General features: G+C 37.1%; 1 protein-coding gene across 2 annotated transcripts; it reads left to right on the forward strand.

Moving 5' to 3' along the window:
- Positions 1-187: 187 nt before the first annotated feature.
- Positions 188-17,413, forward strand: LOC109111881 (protein argonaute-3-like). 2 transcript variants are annotated; one of them, XM_042776490.1, is made up of 19 exons: positions 188-908; positions 6,009-6,180; positions 7,214-7,334; positions 8,066-8,274; positions 8,507-8,643; positions 8,947-9,081; positions 9,754-9,841; positions 11,184-11,331; positions 11,507-11,626; positions 11,803-11,946; positions 12,361-12,494; positions 12,588-12,772; positions 13,218-13,377; positions 13,494-13,584; positions 13,784-13,978; positions 14,411-14,545; positions 14,660-14,761; positions 14,953-15,152; positions 15,955-17,413. In XM_042776490.1, exons 1-19 carry the CDS (start codon positions 890-892, stop codon positions 16,061-16,063), a joined length of 2,604 nt encoding a protein of 867 aa, XP_042632424.1. In that variant the 5' UTR covers positions 188-889; the 3' UTR covers positions 16,064-17,413. The 2 variants fall into 2 exon arrangements, with proteins under 2 accessions (XP_042632424.1, XP_042632425.1); XM_042776491.1 differs by having other exon boundaries at positions 11,803-11,925.
- Positions 17,414-20,578: the final 3,165 nt, after the last annotated feature.

Raw genomic sequence — 20,578 nt, forward strand, 5'->3', positions numbered from 1 at the left:
AATAAAAACATTTTCATAGAGAGTTCATGTCATTTACGGTCTTACACTACACATTAATTAACAATCAAAGGCGGATCAAATAAATGACATTATGCTAGGAAGTGACGGTATTTCCTGCGTTTGGCATTTCCTGTGGGTCTCCCTGATTCAGTGTTGCCATGTCCGTCCATTTTAAGGTTTTTCGATTTATTTTTGCTTATGAATGTAGGCGATTTCTTGGTTTGGGGATTATTTCAGTTTTACAGTGACTCAAAACATAAAGAATGTTTAGTCTAGAAATTTGGCTATTTTAGGCTGATTTTGAATATGCAAGCCGCATAGTTTTGTCAGACCAACTTGCCTGTATTACACAGATCTGGCAACACAGCCTGACTGTACAGAGATGGTAAACCCAAGGCAAACCGGTAACACACCGACAGAGTCGATGAGACGTCAACGGCCGCTGGCAAACTCGGACTAAAGCGACTGGAATAAGACACATTTTAGATTCGGCAGCGGATATTCATCTATAAACTTGATAACTGAGTGTATGTCTTTAAATTACAAGAGACTGGCACTTTAGAAGACACCGCGAATGGTTCGAGGCTCCTGACAAACTCTGTTTCGCGACGGCTGTTAAAAATATTTTTCTTCGGAGTCTTTTGGCTTGTCAGCTGGTAGCAATTACGGATCTACCACAAACTGTAGGAGACACGGTTGGGAGTTCGTGCCTTTTGGTTGACTGACTTGGTGCTGGCTGGGTGGACCTCGAGCGGCCCGCTTCAACACCCGCGGTAGGAGCCGGGGTGTAGTTTGGTTTACGGAGGACATTCAGCGGCTTTAAACAAACACCCTTCAGCCGGTATTTGATCCCCTGGAGCCGGCTATAATCCGGACAGAGACCTCATGAATGGAAATCGGAACTACAGGTAACGTTACGTCACTCTCGTTTTCAGACCGATTTAGGATTCTTGTCTCTTCCGAACTATGGCGAATTGACTCGGTCTTACTTTGTTACGTTCATCGTCAGCACAACACACGTTCATTGCTTAGCAAACGTCCTCGGTGAGTTGCTAATAACTGCTTTTTTGCGACAAGAATACGTTTTTGATTTGTTTTACTGCTCGTGTACGTTTGGGCGTAGCAACCAAATTAAAGTGAGGGATTTGCTCTTTTTTTTTTTTTTGGTTGATCCTGACTCACTTGCTCTGCTGACGTCAGTCCACTGTGGCACAGCTGTCACGCACAGGTGCTGCGTGCGTCAGGTGCGGCAGTTCTCGAGCTGCCGGTGGGAGCGTGTAGCGGGGGGAGGGGGCGAATTTCTGATTGTCCGTTGCCATGACGACTGTCACTGAATCAACGCTTTATCAATCTGTATGATCTTACGTAGGATTTTTAGGAGATCGTGTTGTATATAACCAGAGGTTCGTTTAGAAACTATTCATTGTAGATCCTCAGAATTTATAGGGATGCAGAGATAATAATGTGTATCGGGGCCTGGCACCTTTAGTAGTCCCTAGGAAGGAAGAGGTTGAGATCTTAATCCACATTAATTTTGCACACAAGTAACAGGCGTAAACATACACTCGCTGCGTCTGCGTGAGAAGGTAACCATAGCAAATAACTTAAGTGAAAATAAAATGTCAAAATATGGGTGAAATAATTTTCCATCGTCATTTAGCATAACATATCATGTAAAAATGAAAAACATACTTATTCTGACTGTACTTATTACATATAAAAGGAAAAGTGATCAAACAAAATGTTATTTTAAGTGTTTAAATACTTATTGCTGATATCTAAAGTCTTTGGTAAAACTTAGTGGTTAGATTTAGGATTAGGATATCTATCTTAGGATAGTGGTAAAGATTTAAAATGACAGTGAATTAGTATTTTGGGGCTGCACTGTGATCCTTCTAATGTCATCTAATGATTAGCAAAGTATTGTTGCACTGAATGACACGTGTTCTGTAAATGATGGTAAAAATGTATGATAGTCATTATTTTATGCTCAGGACACATTCTAATGTATTGAGAAAAAATGTAATCTGTATTAAACTCTTTTTGTTTTGATGCTTTAAACCCCCTTTATATAAATTTAATTAATTTTTAAAAATCTTTAATATTAATATAACTTTAATATAACATTTGTGCAAGATGAGAACCTATAAGTTCCTATAGAAATTAATTTGACCAAAAGTCACTGCAAAAAACAAAACAAAAAAACAATATTATGCATACAAGTAGCCATTTGCCTGAGAAGTTAACTGCAGCAACAGTACTGTTTGAGCACTTATTAAATCATTGTTTATCATATTTCAAGAAAAATTAGTGTTTTGTTTGACAAGTCTTTAACATGGTTAACTCTGCTAGGTCCACCAAATAACAAATTGAAAAATTATTTTTCTGAATTCTGTTTTAATTCCGTTTTAATAATCTAAAAGGATGTATCATGATTTGATTAAGTGCTTTCAATTTGCTAAATTCCATGACATTCCGTGATATACAGTTAATACATTTTTTATTTCTACATTTCTCAATTTCACAAGTCCTATACATGCATGCATACATATATGTTTGCACATATGAGGTCCTTCAGAAATTCTTTTGACCAAAAGTCACTGTTAAAAAAGTAATAAAGTACCAGGCGGAAAATAAATGGAAATCAAATCAAATCACGCTTATTGTTATAGATGCTAGGAACTGTACTGCTGGAACCCTTATCAAATCATCGTTTATCACTTTATTATAATAAACAAATATTTTAAGAAAAGTTAGTGTATTGTTTAAAATGTCTTTTATGTAGTTGACTTTCGGCTAACTGTTCCAGTGCGACCAAAAAATTGATTTGCATGATATGAGATCAGAATGCCTCTCCCCTAAATCTTACTATAAAATTTATTTGACCAAAAGTCACTCTAAAATTCACACATTGTATATAATACAGATTTTTTTTTAATTGGTCGACTTTTTAAATTTTAAATCGAAACATATTTCACACAAATATCGACAAAATGTATCTAAAATATTGAAAAACAAATTATTATAACCAGCCTGTTATAACCAGTTATAAATGTTGACAATTTAACAATGGTCATATTGACACATTTAGCCACATTTGAGAATATATCAGTCTGTCATTAATAGAAGCCCATATAAAGTGTAAACACAACAGTATCAGACAACTTTAAATTCCTTTGCTTGACTAGCTTTAAATAATTAAATGATGAGAAAGGAGACGTGTTTCAGTCCCTGAATGAGTGAAACCCTTGTAAACATGCCAGTCACCTATTTGCCAGTTAAGTGAGCCTTACACTTCAAGCAGCAGACCAACAATAGCCTTTCAAACTGATCTGAGTGTACGTTACCACATCACTGTCAAACCTGTAGTTCCTCTTAATCTGTGATGTCAAGAAACTGCTAGGGATTTCAAATAAAAAGAGAAAAAAGGACTTGTGAGAATGAATGCGTGTGAACAGTACAATCAAGTGTATCATGGTGAGATTTCTGCATGGACATTGTAGAGTAAACGCACATGTGTGACCTACAAGATCAGTTGTACCTGTGTCTATATATAGAAACAGCTGTTCTTCCTTGAATTGGTTGTTAGTGTTGTCTTGGTTGCTATGGTGAAAAGAAGCCACATGAGTGCCACCAGCAGAGCAACAGCACACATTTGCAGTCGAATTCCCCTTAGACGCCTCTCTCAGTAACAGTTTCGCTCTGTAAACCCCCTCTAAAGCATCTCTACAACGCCAGTAACAGTCTCGCCCACTGTGACATGATGTGATAATGCAATATTCCACTCAAGGTGAAAGGAGAGAAAAGTGATGTCAGAGCTGATATTCAAAGTGAAAGAAAATTTTAAAAGATGACAAAGGCTGAACATCTAAAGCAGATTTAAATGGAATTTAATTTATTCAACATAGGGCTAAGGAACGTTTTCTATAAAAAGGGGTGGGGAAACTTGCCCTGACTCCAAGATAAACCTGAATGATTCATCGAAATAAAACCGAATCATCATATGGCTTAGGTTGGTGATACATTGAGCAACTTTTTAAGAAATGTTGCTTGGGCAATGTTTTTTTTTGAGCAATGTTGCTTGGGCACTTTCACATTGAGAATGGATACTAAAAATGTCTAACTGGATACTTTAGATCGTCATGGGCCCTGTGTCTCACCTGGTTGACATTACCCAAAGTTGCCCGGCAACATTGCTCAAAAAGTTGCCCTGTGTATCATCAGCCAAATTTCTCTTTGAAGATCGGTAACAAATTTCTATCTGGATACTTTAGATTAGTCGTGGGCCCTGTGTCTCACCTGGTTGCCCATCGACAGCAACATTGCCCAAATTTGCTCAGAAACATTGCTCTCATCAGCCTTTGTGTGATTATCAAATTGCTTAAGCTGTGATTTAATTAAGTAAATAAATAAATAAAGAGTGAAGCACAGCATTGTGTTCTTACATGCCAAAGCACTTAAGGGCTCCATTAAAATTTGAAAATGTAGAAATTAAGACTGTCATAAATATAAGTATTATAATTTGACAGTTGTAGTATAAAACAATTACTGTACTATTTTTTTAAATACTTTCTTTAGTTTTTATTTAGTAGTATTTATATTATTATTATTATTTTATAGCCATATCAACAAATGCTGTTAATTTGGTTGTTGATTTTGTTATCTGAAATTATAGTTACAGAACTCTTATTATTATCGTCTTTGAACAGAGATCCTAGTCAATTTAAAACTTTCAGTATAATTAATGTAACTTAAAATTACTTACATGTGACTTCTAGTTGAAGTCTTTAAAGCGATAGTTCACCCACAAATGAATAATTTACACAAAAGGAGATATTTTGAAGAATGTTGGTAACCAAACAGTTGACTGTAGCCATTGGTTTATAGTATGAAAAAAAAAAGTCTAAAAAGTCAGGGGCTACTGTCAGTTCAACAGCTGAAAGAAATTCACACAGGTTTGGAACAACTTGAGTAAGTGAGTAAATGATGACAGAATTTTAATTTTTGGGTGACCTATCCCTTGAGTTGTCACATGGAGTTGTTAAATCACCTGTCTAAAATTGCAATGGAGAAACTGCAACAGGTTTAACAAACAAAACAAATTCTATGTTTCTTAATGTTCTTGAAAAATAGGCATATTATTTGACTATACTGAGTATATGAGTCAGTATAGGAAGTCGTGGGGAAGTGGTTGGAGAGTTTGACTCCTAACCCTAAGGTTATGGGTTTGAGTCTCGGGCCGGCAATACCACGACTGAGGTGCCCTTGAGCAAGTCACCGAACCCCCAACCGCTCCCAGGGCGCAGCAGCATAAATGGCTGCCCACTGCTCCGGGTGTGTGTTCACTGCTGTTTGTGTGCACTTTGGATGGGTTAAATGCAGAGCACAAATTCTGAGTATGGGTCACCATACTTGGCTGTATGTCACGTCACTTTCTCTTTCATGTTGGAGTTATCTGTATGTGTGCTTTTACATATTCAAACCAAATTGATTGCAATCTTTCTTTAGAAGTCTTAGCTGACAGTGTATGTGTTTTATTTGTTTCACAGCAGGTATAAAATAGTGTGTGTATGAAAGGTGTGGGTTACCGGTAATGTGTGTGGTGTGATGATGCTGACTGTTATGTTGTTTCCACTGAGTAGGTATTTAGAGGAAATCTCCTGATAAGACAAATAACACCCACTGTTTAAATGTGTGTCAAGAATCAAAGAGGTGATTTACTATTATTAATTCAGATATTAATCATCTTTCCGTGAAATATCAATATTGACAAATGAGAAATAACACTTATGTCTGTATGAAGGTTGGTTTGGCTTTAATGTCATGATTATTATGATGGCACCATGACAGAGGCTATTTGACTTTATACGTCTCATATTTTTGTGGGGGCTTGGTTAGGTTTTCATTTTCATTCAGTTCAGTGGTAATAACTGATTTTGAAAGTCTATGTAATGTAGTAAGTTTTGAAAACTCATATTGATGGAAATCCCCTCTGATTTTCATTTCAGGAGCCGTTGGGGGTGCGCCCCTGTTCTCCGTACCTCGGAGGCCAGGCTATGGCACCATGGGGAAGCCCATCAAGCTGCTGGCCAACTGTTTCCAGGTGGACATCCCCAAAATGGATGTCTACCTGTACGAGGTGGACATCAAGCCTGAAAAGTGCCCACGTCGTGTTAACAGGTACCAAACAATGAGCAATAATGATAATTGTCATAGTTTGTGACACTTATTTTGTTTTAACCATTTTTTTCCCAAGAGACTTGTGCGTTAATCAATCTGTATAGTCAAATTGAAAACAAAATAAACAAAATCTTGTTTACATTCATTAAAGGAACAGTTCACCCAAAAATGAAAATTTGCTGAAAAATGCCATCCTAGGTATAGATGAGTTTGGTTCTTTATTAGAACTGATTTGGAGAAATTTAGCATTGCACCACTTGTTCAACAGTGGATTCTCTACAATGAATGTGTGCCGTCTGACTGATAAAAACACCACAATAATCCAGTAATCCACACGACTCCAGTCCATCAGTTAACATCTTGTGAAGTTAAAAGCTGTGTGTGTGTGTGTGTGTGTGTGTGTGTGTGTGTGTGTGTGTGTGTGTGTGTGTGTGTGTGTGTGTGTGTGTGTGTGTGTGTGTGTGTGTGTGTGTGGAAAACAAATCCATCATTGACACATTTTTGATTTCAAACCTTTGCTCTATCCATAGTCTTCTATTAATAATGTTGCTTTCTCCAGTCGTCTCATCTGAATCAGGAGAGAAATATGTACAGATCAGGCAACGTTGATAGGTGATACTGGTTCTAAACAAATATGTCAGTGGATTTTGATGGAGAGGACAACAGGGGATAGACTTTTTCACTGGAGGAAGAGTTACAGTATTATGGATTATTATTGTAATTTTGTCCAGAAGAGATGGTTTGAAGTTTTTCACTTCATAATTGATTGACTGGAGTCGTGTGGTGGATTATTGTGATGTTTTTATCAGCTGTTTGTCTCTCATTCTGATGGCACCCATTCACTGCAAGTCGTGTAATGCTAAATTTCTCAATCTGTTCCAATGAAGAAAAAAACACTTGGATGTGTTTTACACATTTACACCTTGGATGGCCTGAAGTTGGGTAAATTTCCAGCAAGTTTTCATTTTTAGGTGAACTATTCCTTTAAACCTACGATAACCACTACTCTGACCCTTTCTGTAATGGCTTCTAGGGAGGTGGTGAATTCCATGGTGCAGCACTTTAAGGTGACAATCTTTGGGGACAGAAGACCAGTCTATGATGGCAAGAAAAGCCTCTACACCGCCCAACCGTTACCAGTGGCCACAGCGGGGGTAAGGCATAAGACCTGGGCACCAGGGTTGGTGGGAAGTACCTTAAGAGTACTTCAAAGCAATTGAGCCTTGATACATGTATTTGATGAAATGTTCATCATCATGTTCCTGTTATGATACCAACTGTAATTCTTATAAATTTTTGCTGCAAACCTTTTATATTTGGCCTACCAAGGTATCAAGACTGTTAAAGAACAGCAACTTGATTGTTTATTTCATTATAAGTGTTGTTTTATACGTATATGTTTGCACAAAAGCATATGATTATAATGATTATTATTATTAATACCTTAATATATATAGATATAACTAAAATATTGATACTGGATGTTAAAGTATTGCCATAAATCAGGAAAATAGAATGTCATTTAAATTTATACTATCAAGAAATGGAAAGAAATGAATGTAAAAATGTTAATTAATTAAAATAGCTTAATTTTAGACATTTAAATTGATCACATGCAATGAAAATACTTTTGTGGCAGAATTTAGGAATTGTGCTGCATTAACATTTTATTTAATTTTAATTAACTAAATTATATGGCAGCATTTTATGTGCCGCCTTAATGCATTTGCACATTTTTATAAAAATATAATATAAAATATTAAAAAAATTGAATATGTAAAAGGGAACATCTCATACTTTAGAACATTTTTTATGACAATGTCTTTTATTATTTAACCTGCATGACTTAATAAAACACATTTGTAAATTTGTGTAATATCCGTAGGTGGACTTGGATGTGACCTTGCCAGGTGAAGGTGGGAAGGACAGGCTGTTCAAAGTCACCATTAAGTTTGTGTCACTGGTCAGTTGGCATTTGCTGCATGAGGTCCTGACTGGGCGGAGCACACCTGATCCTCTGAACCTGGATAAGCCAATCAGCACCAATCCTGTACACGCTGTTGATGTTGTTATGCGCCATCTGCCTTCTATGAGGTAAGAGTTCCCCCTGAGTACTGTTACCTGATCATAAAGGGCATTTAATACAATTTTAAAAAGCATTAAGTGATTATGTCTTTAAAGATACAGTGCATAACTAGTAAAATGAGTCTTAAAGTGTTTTGTTGTAGATTAGTGTAGTGGTTGAATAAGGATAATTTAGGTTATTTAATTTGCACATGTTTATTCTGCTGGTTACAACTGTGTTATTTGTCTTCTCTCACTTCAGGTACACTCCAGTGGGACGATCTTTTTTCTCATCCCCCGAGGGCTATGATCACCCACTGGGTGGGGGGAGGGAGGTGTGGTTTGGTTTCCACCAATCAGTGCGACCAGCTATGTGGAAGATGATGTTGAACATTGATGGTAAGTCAGATTGTTGGTAAGTCAAACCATTTTGGTCTGAATTATCCAGTTACATGATCTGGATGGTGTTCAGTGGTTAAAAAAGATCAGATAAAAAAAAAAAGATCAAATAATGGCAAAGTAATTATGCAATTATTGACATTCTTCCATTTCCCCCCTATTTGTCATTGGTCGGAAAAACAGATAGTCCAGCTTTTAAAAGCATCACAGTGTTCATATTTTGGGGGATTTAACCTGCAAATGATTGTTAGCTATTTAATGAACTATTGGTGTGACATCGACCCTGCTTTAATCTCTCCACAGTGTCTGCTACTGCATTCTACAAAGCTCAGCCTGTGATTCAGTTCATGTGTGAGGTTTTGGATATCCACAACATCGATGAGCAGCCTCGACCTCTTACTGATTCCCATAGAGTCAAATTCACCAAAGAAATCAAAGGTTTGTGTGAATGAAAGAATAGAGTTATTTCTATTCATCCAAGAATCCTGAAAAAACAATATAGTTTTCAAAAAAATATTTACAGCACAACTGTTTTCACCATTGCTAATAAGAGGAAATGGTTCTTGAGCAGAAGCACCAAATCAGCACATTAGAATTATTTCTGAATAATCATGAGACACTAAAGATGGGAGCAATTACTGATGAAAATTCAGCTTTGCCATCACAGGAATGAATTACATTTGAAAATAAATTAAAATTAAATAGTTTGAAATTGTAACAGTATTTCGCAATATTACTGTTTTTACTGTATTTTTGATCAAATAAATGCAGACTTCTTTAAAAAAAAACATTTAAAAATGCATGAATGTAAATGTCATTGCTCAGTAGCCAGGTTTCCATCCACATATTTTAATGCACATTTTGGGATAACATATTACAAAAAAACAACTGGATGGAAACACAAAGATGTGTAAGTTACATTTTTGATTGGGAGAAACAAGGAAAGGAGATGCTGCTTACAAACTACTTCTTTTAATTTTTGCATAAATTGAATTTGCAACTTGGATTGAAACATGATATTTACTGTACTGTATTTAATAGTCAAAATACTCTATGCTGTAAACTGACCAGCTGCATCTGTGTGGTGTAAATTTCTTCTCCTCTCATTAGGTCTAAAGGTGGAGGTCACCCACTGTGGCACCATGCGGAGGAAGTACAGGGTATGTAATGTTACTCGACGACCAGCAAGCCACCAGACGTAAGTGTACTGTATATGTATTGTTTTGTATATTTCTTATGATAATGTGAGGTTTGATTTTGTCTCAGTTAGCAGGCAGGCCAGTAAGTCTGTACTGTGTCAAAACTCCCTGAAATATTTTATTGTCCTTTTTGTTATATTAATGCATAATATCACTTGCTCACCAGTGAATCCTCTGCAGTGAATGGGTGCCATCAGAATGAGAGTCCAAACAGCTGCTAAAAACATCACAGTAATCCACAAATAATCCACATGACTACAGTCCATCAATTAATGTCTTGTGAAGCGAGACATTAATTGAACATTTTTTTTTTAAGCGAAAACCCCCCCCCAAAAAATAACGACTTTATTCAATAATTCCTTTGTCAACGGTCTCTGTGAAAAAAGGATGCGCTGTTTCTACATGTATTTAGCTTTGATTTGAAATAAAACACCACATCCTTGTGGCACGGATGACACAGAAGAGCATACACAGCATACAGTGATATGGAGAGACACAGGGGTTCATATAACCCAGATTGCACGTCTGATGGCAGATGGAGTATTCTGACGACAACTTTCATACCTTTTATGGACCTTGACACTGTTATTTATTTGGCAGTCTTATGGGACAGTCTCAAGCCTCCAGGTTTTCATCCAAAATATCTTAAATTGTGTTCCAAAGACGAACGGAGCTTTTACGGGTTTGGAACGTCATGGGGGTAAGTGATTAATGACAAAATTTTCATTTTGGGGTGGAGTATCCCTTTAATACATTTGAACTTCAAACCATTGCTTCCAACTAAAATAGGAGTCCTCTATTCATAATGTTACTTTCTCCAGTCATCTCATCCGAATCAAGCGAGAAATATGCACAAACATCATGTTTGATTATGGACAAATATGCAGCTTTTTGCTTAACAAGAGCTGGACTGGAGTCATGTGGATTATTGTGATGTTTTAATCAGTTGTTTGCATTCTGATGGCACCCATTCAGAATCAGAATTAGAATTAGCTTTATTCGCCAGGTGTGCACAAACACACAAGGAATTTGTTGTGGGTTTTTTTTTAAGGTGCTCCTGGTACATACATACATACATGCATACATACATTCACTGCAGAGGATCCACTGGTGAGCAAGTGATGTAATGCTAAATTTAGCAAATCTGGAGTGATGAAGAAACAAACTCATTTACTTCTTAAATGGGCTAAGTAATTTTCATCAGATTTTAATTTTTGGGTGAACTAATCCTTTAAAGTAGTAAAGTAACCATTTCAGAATTTTTCATACTTTTTTGTTTAAAGCGTATCACCCCAGCTCCCTGTTAATTTTTTTTTTTTTTTTTTTTTTTTACTTTGTCAGGTTTCCTTTACAGTTGGAAAATGGACACACCGTGGAGAGAACAGTGGCACAATACTTCAGGGAAAAGTACAACTTACAGCTCAAGTATCCCCATCTGCCCTGCCTGCAAGTGGGGCAGGAGCAGAAACACACATACCTGCCTTTGGAGGTGAGAGTCAAGATATTTGATCAGTTACATTAGCTACCATTTTTTTTCCACAGCCACCATCTCTTCACTGATTTTTGGATTCATTTCTAGACACTAAATGACACTTTTAGAAGATTTTCAGATTTCTTGATCCATTTTAATGAATCCAAAATTGAACGTCCTCTTTATCCCTCAGGTGTGCAACATTGTGGCAGGCCAGCGCTGCATTAAAAAATTAACAGACAACCAAACCTCCACCATGATCAAAGCCACAGCCCGCTCAGCACCGGACAGACAAGAGGAGATCAGCAGACTGGTGAGTTCAGTGTGTTGCTCTCTGATGCTGCAGTAATTCTTCAAGAATATAGACTACCAAAATGCTGCTTTCATGGAAAAACAACATCTTCTATTCTTCATGGTATCTATGCGGAAAACCGAATCTGTCCCAAGGATTTTTAATCACTCCCAACTCTAATCTTTCTGAATCCATAGGTGCGCAGTGCCAACTACAACTCGGACCCCTTTGTGCAGGAGTTCCAGTTCCGTGTGCGGGATGAGATGGCGGAGGTGACGGGTCGTGTCCTGCCCGCCCCTATGCTGCAATATGGCGGCAGGGTGAGCTCTGAACAATTTATGGTACCCATTCCCTTTCACTCATGCACCGTATGTTTGTGTTTGAATAGAAGGCTAGAAATTGGTCATTGTTTGTGTCTTGAATTAACATTTAATATTGTAATTGATGTGTGCTAATTTTAATGTCCACATTTGAGGGGAGTTGCTGTGTGGGTTTCTTTAAACAGAATAAGGTTTGTTGCTTGTGTTTAATTGCTTGTCTTGCTTTTGCATTTGGAAAATGTATTTTCCTTTATTATTTTTTATGTGTCTTTTATGGTTAATTTTGAAAAAACGTGAATAATTCATTGTAGCATGACAGCTGTATAGAAATACATATACTGTAGGTTTGGCCGAAAATTAAGGCCCTATACTGCTTGAGTTTGTACACTATTTGATCTCATAAACAAAGACAACCTTTGAATACATGTGTTACAGAATCGTACAGTGGCCACCCCAAGTCATGGTGTGTGGGATATGAGAGGCAAGCAGTTTCATACTGGTGTGGAGATCAAGATGTGGGCCATTGCTTGCTTTGCCACTCAGAGACAATGCAGAGAGGAAGTCCTCAAGTAAACCTTTTTCAATCTTTTTGTCATTTACAAAGCACCATTTATTAATAGAACTAAATAAGAAATACTGAAGTGTCTCTTGTCTTTTTGCAGGGGCTTTACAGACCAGCTGCGGAAGATTTCTAAGGATGCAGGGATGCCCATACAGGGCCAGCCATGTTTTTGCAAATACGCTCAGGGAGCAGATAATGTGGAGCCCATGTTCCGCCACCTGAAAAACACCTATGCTGGCCTCCAGCTCATCATCGTCATATTGCCTGGGAAAACTCCTGTCTACGGTAACTATACATATATTGACGGATGTTTATTTGGTCATGAAGTTTTCTAAATTCCTCATCATTAGATTAGAATTAGTGGGGCGAATCCTCCTTTTCTTGTGACTTGCCAGTATGAGAGTGTTAATAAATCTATTTTAATAGTGTCTCTGATTTAAACTTTAGAAGAAAAAAAAAGGGCTTTGTACCTGATGTTTGCTTCATTTGTGTGAATTGGTGCCGATTAATATTTTTATGGAAACTGATGTTTTTTTTCAGGATACTTTGATGAATAGAAAGTTACTTAGTTAAAATCAATTTACTGTTACTTTTGATTAATTCAACGCATCTTTGCTGAATAAAAGTATACATTTCTTTCTTCACAGACAGGATTTTGTTCATGTCAGTTTTAAATGAATTAAATATGGCGTCTATATTCTAGACTGAAGTCTGTGCTCTCTTTCTCCAGCGGAAGTGAAACGTGTTGGAGACACTCTTCTGGGAATGGCCACTCAGTGCGTTCAGGTGAAGAACGTGGTGAAAACCTCCCCTCAGACCCTCTCCAACCTCTGTCTCAAGATCAACGTCAAACTGGGTGGCATCAACAATATACTGGTACCCCATCAGCGGTAAGAGAATAAAATGAATCAATTTACACTGAAAACTCGGTTTCCTTGGTTAAAACACAATGTCCTTAAATGTTCCAAACACCTGTTTATGTGAATTTATGTTGTATGTTTTTCAGCCCATCTGTGTTCCAGCAGCCTGTTATTTTTCTGGGAGCTGATGTCACTCATCCACCCGCAGGAGACAGCAAGAAACCCTCCATTGCAGCTGTGAGAAAAACAAAACACACGCGCACCCCTTTTATATCAAACACTTTACAATTTAATCACATTATTCACACTGGTGAAAAAAAAGAAAGAAAAAAACACAATTTGCAAAACCTAAACTCATATCCTTATTAAGGACCTAAAAGTTAGACTGCTGTAGATATTTCAAAGAAATGCTCTTTTTCTGCCTCTTCACACACAGGTGGTGGGCAGCATGGACGCTCACCCCAGCAGGTACTGCGCTACCGTCCGTGTCCAGAGGCCCAGACAGGAGGTGATTCAGGACCTGGCATCCATGGTGCGAGAGCTGCTCATTCAGTTCTACAAGTCCACCCACTACAAACCCACCAGAATCATCTTTTACAGGGACGGTGTGTCTGAGGGACAGTTCAGACAGGTGAGGCTCTTCAGAAAGAAAGAAAAAAGCGCTGATGAGCTAACACTAACAAAAATGCAAGCGATCTTCACTTGCAATTTTTTTCTTAAATGAAAGTCTGTTTGTCATGTGGTCATCTATGCTGCTTGCTGTGGTTTTTGAGAGAACTTGTTTTGTACAATTTTCCTAATGTAAAGCCTGTGTTAATTTATATAATACATATAATACATCAGGAAACTAGATGAGGTAAAATAACCCATGCATGGAATTTGACATTCCCTTGATTTGTGCTAATGTGGAAGTTCTGACCAAATCTAAAATGACAATAATCGTGATTAAAAATCGAGTTTATAATTTTTGAGCAACATAATCATGATTTTTGAGTTTTACCATTATCCTGCCATATTCAGAAGTTTTCTTGAACTGTACAGTATTTTACGTCTTTATTTCTAGGTGCTGTACTACGAGTTGCTGGCAATACGTGAAGCTTGTATCAGCCTTGAGAAGGAATATCAACCGGGAATTACCTACATCGTCGTACAGAAACGTCACCACACTCGCCTCTTCTGCGCTGACCACACTGAGAGGGTGAATATGAGAAACTTCTCCTAAAAGCTTTGTTACATTTTCCTCACATTTTCTTATTTATTTTTTTTAACTCGCACACTCACTTTTCTTCTTTCTTCTTTATTTATTTTCCAAGTGGGCCGCAGTGGTAATATACCAGCAGGTACCACAGTGGACACTGATATCACCCATCCTTATGAATTTGACTTTTATCTGTGCAGCCATGCTGGAATACAGGTATGGACACACAAACATGAGCACAACTATATTGGTGCATTTTAGGCCTTTTTTTTTTTTTTGCTGCATTATTGCCATTTAAATCAATTGATGGATTAATTGAGATAGTAAATCTATTCATAGTTTCGCTATTTGGAAGAAGTTAACCTAATGCATCTCATCAAAATGATTATTTAACCTCTTTTACCCAGGGTACAAGCCGACCATCACACTACCATGTGCTATGGGACGACAACTGCTTTACAGCCGATGAATTCCAGCTCTTGACCTACCAGCTATGCCACACATATGTACGCTGTACCCGCTCCGTTTCCATCCCTGCGCCTGCCTACTATGCCCACCTAGTGGCCTTTAGAGCCCGCTACCATTTAGTGGATAAAGAGCACGACAGGTATGAGATGTCCTCGCCTGATTGTCTCTGTCTTGGTTTCTATAACTAGAAATGTTCTATTTGATTCAAATTAAAGGTTTTTAGAAGTTGTCGATCACTTTGATTTGAGTAGGCTTTGCATATTCTTGGTTGCCGCAGGTGTTTCTTTGTCAAAGTAAGCCAGTATTCTTCATTTCAATGATTCAGAATGATGGCTTGAATTCAGGAAATTGAATTATTCAAGCTAGCCACCTAAAAGACAGATCACAATCACATATTTGTGTGTTGCAATACCATGTAAAAGTGGTATTTTATATCATTGGACTCTTGAGTGTTAAAACAGGAGATTTTTCCCTTTTTTAAATTTCTGTATGTTTCAAGGTAACACTTTTTAATCAGTTTTTATATACTGATGTTTGCATTCTACTACTATGTACAGCATACAGTATGTACTGTTCAAAAAGTTTGGGATCGGTAAATAGTTTTAAATGAAAGTAAAAAAAAAATTAATGCTCATTATGGGTGCATTTATTTTATCAGAAAAAGTAAAACCTGAAATATTACAATAGTTTTCAATTGTTTTTAGAAAGTTCAAAAGACCAGTAATTGTATGAAACGGAAATCTTTTTTTTACGTAAATATACGTCACCTTTAATCAATTTAATGAATCTTTTTTTTTCCAAAAAAAAAAAAAACCTCAAACTTTTGAATGGTGGTGTACATACTGTATAAATTCTGTATAAAATCTCCTTGGTATGTCAAGGAAAATGTGTTTCATAGTGTAAATTTAGGCCTCTGCTCATTTCTTTCTCTTCTTTCACAGTGCGGAAGGCAGCCATGTATCAGGCCAGAGTAATGGCCGAGAACCCCAGGCCCTGGCCAAAGCTGTGCAGATCCATCACGACACTCTGAGGACCATGTACTTTGCTTAGTCCAGCCACCACAGACCTGTCAGTCTCTGGTCATCATGCACTTAGTGGAGAAGGGCTTCTCCCAATCACAGGCTGCTAAAGAGAACCAAATGTAGAACTTACAGGAGGAACTAGCACTGTTATGAAATAGAAAAACAGCCAATCTTTCCAGTCTGCTTCGCTTACTGATTGTTTTTAATATGTAGATTGCAGCTATACCATTATTTATTAGATTCACAGATCTGTTTAACTATTAATTTTGCCTATTTAGGTCACAAAACCAAGCTTAAAAAGGTTTGCTTGATCAGCTCGTTCTAGATCAGCGAATGAGGCAGTGTTATTTCTTTAGGACCGGAGTGATGAGCCCTACTTCTACACAGTTTTGTTTCACAACTAATCATACACGCATGAAGTTGGAAATCAGCATCGTCAGGTTCAGTTGGAAATGACAGGCAGGTGTGTTCGAACAGAGTTAAAACTAATCTTTGGAACCGCTTTTGGTTTAGGATTAGTATTTTATTAGGTTTGGTGAAGTCGGTCGTTGGAGGAATGCCACTAGAGGGCAGTGTAAAGTTTGCTATGACATCTTATTGTAGGTCCTCCACTGTTCCTCTGGACATTTGTTGCACTAATCTGAGTTCCATTCTTGATGTTTTACTAGTAACTTAATAGAAAATTATGTTTTTCCAGCTAAATGTAATCTAGCAGATGCAAAAAACAAGACAACTGCAATGTCATTCCATTTTTTCCAACCGGTCAGAAATCCATATTTGTCCCCCTACATCTCATTTTCCATGTGTCCATGTCTTATTCTGCTTTTTGGACATTGGAGACACCACTTTTCTTCCAATTCCACAGTCTTTCAAATGATTCTATATACCTCTGTGATACATTAACTTTCTAGTCCATGCGCTGTCTGGAAAATATTGCACCTACCATTGAACTATTAGTTCCTTGCGGTTCCTGACGGCTTTCTCCTCAGCTCGCTCATTAAGCAGAGGTGACAGATTAGCTAAGAACTGCAGAATCACCAAAAGATGAACTTTGAAACTCAAGGGTTGGCAAAAAGTTTCCACAGTCAACTGTTATGTATGTGTGTTGAATGCTTTGTGCCTCATTCAGTTTGTGTGCACTTACAACGCAAGCATTCGAATCTGTCAGAGCATGACCATAACACATTTGATGGATGTGTGTGCTCATATAATTCCATCCAAGGCCACTCAGATGCCTACGTCATCCATTAATATTAACTTTACAGCTGTTAGACATTTTATTCTCATTTATGATCTCTGAGCTTATTTATAATGTTGCTTTTAACTTGCATTGTCAATTGCTCATCTGTAAATTATCTATTTAACTTAACAGTTTAATTTCGCCCTGTGAACTCTGACAAACACTGTCCCATAAGCCTTTTAGTGCAATAAGCCATTTGTTGACAGCTCTGTCGTAGACTTTCATTATACAATGCAGACCATAGCTTATGAGTGAATGCTTTAGTTTTAAGATTTTGTTGTATGTGGCATTGTGTAAGAGAACTTGAATTGAAATGAATCATGTGTTTTATGGCTGGAATGCTGGGTTGAGTTTACAGAGGAGATGGTTACTTTCAAGGGTATGTTTTATGGGAAAGACTCAGTTTGCTGTCAAGAAATCCTGGACAAACCTTTAATGTAAAAAGTCAAATAAGACAAAAAAGTGCCTGTTTTATAGGAAATATCCCTAAAACACAATTCTATTGGGGTACGTTTTAAATGTGGCATGTACATATGTTGGACAGATATTTAGCTATTTAAACTGTTGTTATTAAGGTATTTTTTGTTGTTGTTAAGGGCAATTTGAATAGTTGAACTAGTATAGAACTGACTAAACCAAGTCCTAGGTCATTTTCTTTTGAACTTTCTTTTGAACTTTTAGACATTCTTTTGAATGTTTGAACTTTCAAAAGCTGTTTTTGAACTTTGTTTTAAACATTTGGACATTATCTTTTGAGTTTTTAAATTGTCTTTTGAACTTTCAAACTCTATTTTGAACTTTGAGGCATTCTTTTAAAGGTTTCAATTTTTTTATTTTTTTATTGAACCTGTCTTTTGAACCCTTTTCTTCAAACCCCTGCTTGTTCATAGCCCCTGTATATTCAACTGCATTCCACACAGACCAAACCAATGTGCCTCAGAAAACAGGGGTAGCAGGGAGTATTGAGTAAAGGCATTTGGATTGTAGTAGGGTAGGTGGAGGGCTATATTTGTTAACTCCGTGGCCTCTGGCACACTTTACCATCGCCCTTAATGTGAATGGCACTGTGGTCTTTCTGCTCTATAGCTACATATACATGTTGACCAGTGTAGCTGCTATTTTACATAAACTACATCTGCTTTTATATGTGGAGAGAACAAGAGAGATTCTGAGAAATGACTGACAAATATATTGCTGCACTTAAACAAAAAGCTGTACGGTCTCAGATTTGGCGAGACTCCCAAGGTGCTAAGAGGTGTGGTGCTGTAATTCGGGGATGATAACTACGCAAATCTGTCTACTCTGCATTTACTTTGAAAATTATATCATTTTTAATCTATGGAGTGTTTCACCAAGTGAAAAAAATGTAGATTTTTAGAGCCTTGTTTGGAATTTTTTCAGGGTGTGATTTTCGGTTGGCTTGCTAAGTTTTAAGAAAAATTGTGTTGGTGAATTACCAAACCCACATATGTGATATTCAAACGGCTGAAATAAAATGCCAGTTTTAGCAAGTTAACTGGAGTTTAGCTCTGTAAACAAAAAAAAGCAAAAACCTTGCGCAAATGTCAAATGGCTTCGGTGCTCTTTTTTTGTTTTGATGTGTTGAGAACTGTTACTTCTCTGCCGCTACCAGCATTTGAACTTACTTGAATAAGGGGAGTGATTAGTAGAACCTGCACCCACATGCATGTATGGCTTTAGATGACCGCATAAACAGCCTTCTGAAGTTGCCACGGAATAAATCGCTAAAAAAAGTCCTGTAGGTGGGGCATTGCATAGGGGTGGGGCTGTTTTAGTTGGTGGGTGTGGCTTAAATGACACCTCCCACTAAAACTGTGATGCGACACTCCCCACCCCTTGGCTTAAAGCTGGATTGTGGATACCTTAAAGCATTTTTAATTCAGAGGAGAAGTATATTTGTATATTTTTAAATAATGGAACTGTATAATGCACATTAATTATTTTTGCTAACAAAGTCTATGAAAGATAAGCAAAAGATGATAATAGTGATGTCAGTCATCATAGTGACTAATAATTGGGCTAATATGCAATAGACTATTGACTAGTAGATTCGTCTCATCTTTTTTTCAAAAGGAAGTCGTTCGTGAGTGTCTCTGCATTGTCCTACGGTATTTATGAGCGAAATGATGTAGTTCACAAAGGGATGAACCTTCAGTCCTCTCGTGCTATTACTTCTATTGACTTAAACATGAAGGTACCTCCTCAAACATTTCCATTTAGTTAATAAAACAAGATGATTCACACACAAGCACAAGCGTCCTCTTGAACTCAATATAATAACTGTGTCTGAGCTAAAGTGATAAATTGTTTTCTTCAAGCTTAGAGTATTTGCTGCTTGATGTTATTCTTCTGACTTTGCTGAGGTGAAGATTCATCCTTTGGGCTGATGAGTTAGTGGAATGTGCCTTTTCTGTTGGTGCTGTTCTCAAACAGATAAAATACAACATTTGTAAGGGCCCAACTAGCCTATATTGAAGTTATATTGATATGATATGCCGTATACTGTGTGTTCAAGAGTGTTAAAACTGTATGTGTGGGTGTAATTGTGCCTCTTTATTCGCCAAGAACACATTAAATCACAGAGCTTGCCAGTCACACAGGGTCTCTGGACCAAACTTTCTACAAGGGTTATAGCTACTTTTTTGTAAGGATTTGGCACTGCACAACTAGTAGATCAAGCACTGACAAGGCAAGCTATATCTTAAGGAGCCTGGAAACTCATCCCAAGCGTTGTTTTCCCATTATTTTATATATATATTTTTTTGTCTTCAAACCATTTTTAACAACCAAGACAAATCTGTGTTCTCTATATGTGATGAAATAGCAATAATGAAATTGGTTATGTCACTGATATTTGGCCTAAATTCCAGTTTTAGACACCTTTTCATAAATGAAGTTCACAGATCCAACTGTTACATTTATTAACATGATGATTGGTGATTACAAAATGAGGATATCTATATCTGTGATTAAAGACAGCACATTATGTATCAGATTTATCATACTATGCAAGCTTCTTCTCATCTTGAAGGAGCTTCATAGGATTCTTTCAGCACTCAGCACTCTTTCCATTGTGATGCAACACATGTTCGGTGCTCTGATATAATGGTTTAGTTAAAGTGTGATGAAATAATATTATTGATTTGACCAGGTTTAAAATATATATTTGTCTTTTGTTTTATCTCCACCTTTCTAATTGTGGTCTTTCATTGGGTCTTTTTTTTTTTTTTTGTTCTATTTAATTGTCAATATTTTAATTAAAACTGTATGTATGCAAACTTT

This window comes from Cyprinus carpio, chromosome A19, assembly GCF_018340385.1.
Source record: "Cyprinus carpio isolate SPL01 chromosome A19, ASM1834038v1, whole genome shotgun sequence".
NCBI classification, from domain to species: Eukaryota; Metazoa; Chordata; class Actinopteri; order Cypriniformes; family Cyprinidae; genus Cyprinus; species Cyprinus carpio.